The following is a 4,723-nucleotide window of genomic DNA, read 5'->3' on the forward strand; positions in this document are numbered from 1 at the left end:
CGTTTGAGAGTTTTTTTTTGAGCGGACTCCCAAAAGATCTTTTTATTTCCCTCATGTGATGATTCAGCGTGATAATGAGAAAAAACGCGGGAGTGACGTCGTCAGCTGGAACAACAGGAAGTCAGAATGGTTTGTTTACAGACTGATTGTTTCCTCCGAGACTCTGTCAGATGTTAGAAGACCAGTTCACAGTTTCAGTTTGTGAACACTGATGTTAGACGAGCAGGGCTTGTTTCGTTGTTGCATTACAGTACATTCAATTTAGCTGACGCTTTTGTCCAAAGGGACTTACAATAACTGCTTTTTGACTCAACCAACGATTATTTTCATCATCGATTAATCTGTCGATTATTTTCTCGATCAATCGATTAGCTGTTTGGTTCATGAAATGTCATAAAATGTCGATCGTGTTTCCCCACACAGGCCACGCCTATTGAATTGAACTGAAATGTGTTTATTCCGAACATGTAAAGAAAAAAACTATTAAAAACAACAAAAGTTAACAAGTGGACAGATATAGAAGAGTGACATTCACAAACAATAACAGCATGAAGCAAAAGAAAAGAAACGGTCCAACACTTGCTGCTGTGCATGTTCGAAAAGGGCCGAGAAGAAGTAGAACTTATTTCATCTCACTCCTTCTCCCCATAATGGAAAATTAATAATTAATCAGCTTCTTTATTGATTGAAATCTATACTTTAGTTAACATTACTTCTATCTTTATCTCTAAATTCATTACTTATAGAGTTATCCTTATCAAAATATACAAATAAAAATGAATAATAAATAAATAAATCATACAAATAAATGCATTACCAATTTCATATATCTTAATCATATTGTCTAGTTATCTTATATTGTCATATACAAACATACATATATATATATATACACATACAAACATATAAGCACATATATACACATTGATCAACTCCCACATTCCCAGAGTCAAATACCTACAAATATACATTATCATTTACACAAAAGACAAAGATAGACAAAGAAATTAAGAAAGAAAGAAATATTAGGGCCCCCTCTGGATGTCAGCCACACTCTTTCACACTCTCTCCTTCTTTCTTCCTCTTTTTCTTTATTAAACCATTTCGGTCCGTTCATAAACGTCGTGTAACAGCTGTTCTACTGTACACGGTGAAGCATTCGCAGGATGATCCGTGTTCCTCTGTGCGCGCCCCCGCGGCACAGGCGCTCCGCCGCGCGCCGCGCACCGTGAGCGCGCATGTCCATGCGCTTCGAATAAAGGAGGAAAAGCAGAAGCCGAAGAAAAGACAATCAGCTGATCGGAGACACAAGGACATGAGGCGGACACCGAGGCGGAGGAGCGCACACACCGGTTCCGTCCTGTCATCTGAAGCCCGGGGGGGGGGGGGGGAGGAGGGGGAGGGAGGGGGGGTGGTCCGGTCCGGTCCTCCGCTCGGCTCCCCGCCTCTTTGTCAGCCGGTTCACACACACACGGAGTGAACACGAGTGAACCTGGGAACGAAACGTCAACGAACCGGCCATTCGTTTGATACAATTCTGAGTTTATTATCTTTATCTTTTTCTTTTTTTTGTTGCGCTCGTCAGATTTAGTATTTCCTGCGGGATTCCTCGCTCCTTTTGTTCGGAGGAAGAAGCGACCGATGCTGCGGTGAAGTCACCGGCGGAGGAGTCACCGGATCCGGTCGGTGATCGTCGGTGTGATCTGCCCCGTGACACCGACGCGACCGGACGGACGCGGCTCCGATGTGGATCAGTTAACCGTTTTTTGCATTGTGGATTTTTTCGTTTCTTCAATTTATCATTTCATTTATTTATTTATTTATCTGTCATCATTGGCTCAGTCAGTGTGTGTGTGTGTGTGTTTTTTTTCGCCCAGTTTCTTTTGTGTGTGGATTTGGTCTGTGGTGGACTTGTCCCGGTCGGTCGGTCGGTCGGTTGGTCGGGTCGGTCGGTCGGTCGGTTGGGCCCCGGTGAGAAGGAGCGACCATGCCCGAGTGCGTGTCGGTGTCAGAGTTCGTGCAGGAGGTGCAGGAGGACTGGAGCTCGCCCACCACCTCCTCCTTCACCGCCAAGATGATCAACTGCAGGAACACCGTCTACCTGCTGGAGGAGGTCAGTGCCGAGGGAGGGAGGTGGTGCTGGTGCTGATGCTGGTGCTGGTTCTGGTGCTGATGCTGGTGCTGGTGCTGGATCTGGTGCTGGTTCTGGTGCTGATGCTGATGCTGATGCTGGTGCTGATGCTGATGCTGATGCTGGTGCTGATGCTGATGCTGATGCTGATGCTGGTGCTGATGCTGGTGCTGATGCTGATGCTGATGCTGGTGCTGATGCTGGTGCTGATGCTGGTGCTGGTTCTGGTGGTCTCACTCATTCAGCAGGTTGCATCAGTTGTGACTCATGGTACCTGGTGGATGAGATGAACCAACAGACAGTCAACTGACCGTTTGTCTCTGTGCCTCACAGCCAGGGCCGGACCGCACCGCTTCGGGGCCCCCGGGGGGCCAGAATGAGCCGCCGTGGCCCCCGTAATGTCCTGCTGCTCCATTCTTCATAACGCTTTTCCAAGGCAGCGATCAATAATCGCCAAATTTCTCTCTGTTATGCTTTGTCATAAACCCTTTTCCCAAATCCTATAATTATGGTTATCTTCTCTCACATGAAGCGTCTTCCCAATAGAAGCCCATTAAAAGGAAAAGGCTTAACGTGCGCAATGTTAGATAACGTCCATAATTATAGGATTTTTTTTGACAGGTGTAAGTGTTTATGACGAAGCATATCTGAGAGAAAATTGGTGATAATTGATCGCTGCTTTGGCACATTAACTGACGTAAGCCTTCTCCTTATAATGGAGTCCTACGGAAATGGCTTAACGGAAGATAGTAACGTCAATAATTATAGGATTTCGTTTTTTTTATGGCAGGTGTACGTGTTTATGACGAAGCATATCTGAGAGAAAATCTGTGATTATTGATCGGTTGCTTTGGCACATTTAGTGACGTTGAGCCTTTTCACATAAGTGTTTTTTAAGAACGTCCCTTCAGCACTACATTAATTTCCCACTGAAAAACACGGCATGTGTCGTAGATCTCCAGCATCATTTACACCTGCTGTGTGGGACGAAAGTCTAATGCTGCCTTCACTTGCTAGTCCTAAAATCCTACTTCCCACTTGTGAAGTCAGGAATACGAGAATGTCACGTTCAAGTGCTTCGTTGTCGGCGAAACGGCCGATGTAATAACTAGCCGACTATAGTCCATCTGTTATGGATATGGCATTAGTCCATAATCAAGTTAAGTGTATATAGATTACAGATTAAAATCTTATACACAAGCAACAGCTAATACTTGTTGCACTGTTAAAAATAAAGAATTACGTACCGTCCATTACTGAACGAATCTGTTCCTCTTCTCCGCCATGTTGAAAGGTTCTGGTCGACCCAACTCGGGAACTCGCAAATCAAAATGATCTCCGAGTTTCCCCACGCGTAAATGTGCAATTACCGAGGCGGCAACTCGTATTTACCATAATTCCGATACCACACGAAGGCAGCATAGGGCTGCATTTGCATCTTCTTACAATTTCAGACCACGTGGTTTCTATATGTTCTCGATCACCAATAAGACACTGGAAGTCTGGATGTACATGTTAGTCTTTGACCTGGTGACCTCAGATCACCGCCTGGCCCCGAAAAACAGACTGTCAAGCTGCCGCCCCAGTTTTACCCCCAGCAGAGTTGGCATATGTTACCACGGCAACAGATTAATCCTCATTAGTATCCACTGTTATTGTTGGTCAATGTTACTGAGGAGGAGTCAGAGAGAGAGAGAGAGACGATTAATGAGGACGAGAAAGTTGAACGTCACAACTTTTATGACAAAACCATTGTTTTATTTTTAAAGAGCAGCCTGAGTGGATGAAGTCTGTTCACTAGTGAAGACTTTTCCTAAACCAACCTCTTCGTCGGCCGTCATTCATCAGAGCAATGTGTCAAACTCAAATAACGACACAAAAAGCCAAACGGACAACGAGACACAAGTCTAATTTAATGTCTCACATCCTTTTTTAAAAAATGTGATTAACAAATGAATGGAATAAAAGAAAATTGGTTGAAATGGAATCAAAATTCTTGGTGGAGACATTTTGTTTTTAACAATTTAACAACGAGAAGAAGAATCTGATGACGCGCTCACGAGTGCAGACGATGAAGAGAATTACACAGTGTCCTCGGAAATTGTTTGATTGAATGCTCCCCTGATGAAAGAAAGTGTTGTAAAATTGTTCAAATAGTCAATAACTGATCTAATCCTAGTGATGCTCCGGCTGATGTAATCTGGTGTGATCATAATTAGTCAAAAGCAGTTTCATTAAAACGTTTTATCTTTAAGTTTGTGAGTGGGATTAAAATTCAAGGACTTGTTGTTTTATCTTCAACTCAAGTCATAATTTAGCTCTGAGCAGAGTTATTGATCTATTGACCCCAGGTTGAAATTAGAATTCCATTTAGCTGCTTTGGTCCTTGTCCTGGTCTTGTTCGTGCAGCGGCGCGGTCACGACCGACCGGGAGACACTGGAACAGTCCAGAGGTTTGACGAGTGTTTTAAAGTTGCACTGAAGCTCCATTTTGTTAAAACCTCGACATTCAACCTGAGCTGCTCACACACACACACACACACACACACACACACACACACACACACACACACACACGGGAATGTGGCCGCC

At 44.1% G+C, this 4,723-nt stretch overlaps 1 protein-coding gene across 4 annotated transcripts in view; it reads left to right on the plus strand.

The window, feature by feature from the left end:
• Positions 1–1,401: 1,401 nt before the first annotated feature.
• Positions 1,402–4,723, plus strand: part of unm_sa1614 (un-named sa1614) — a 19,171-nt gene continuing 15,849 nt past the window's right edge. For 3 of the 4 annotated variants that reach the window (XM_035630251.2, XM_047332595.1, XM_047332596.1), the window contains exon 1: positions 1,402–2,113. In XM_035630251.2, coding sequence (XP_035486144.1) covers positions 1,988–2,113 — 126 coding nt within the window. In that variant the 5' untranslated portion in view covers positions 1,402–1,987. The remainder of the gene's footprint in view (positions 2,114–4,723) is intronic. The other variant, XM_047332594.1, reaches the window with a different exon arrangement.

This window comes from Scophthalmus maximus, chromosome 6 (assembly GCF_022379125.1).
Source record: "Scophthalmus maximus strain ysfricsl-2021 chromosome 6, ASM2237912v1, whole genome shotgun sequence".
NCBI classification, from domain to species: domain Eukaryota; kingdom Metazoa; phylum Chordata; class Actinopteri; order Pleuronectiformes; family Scophthalmidae; genus Scophthalmus; species Scophthalmus maximus.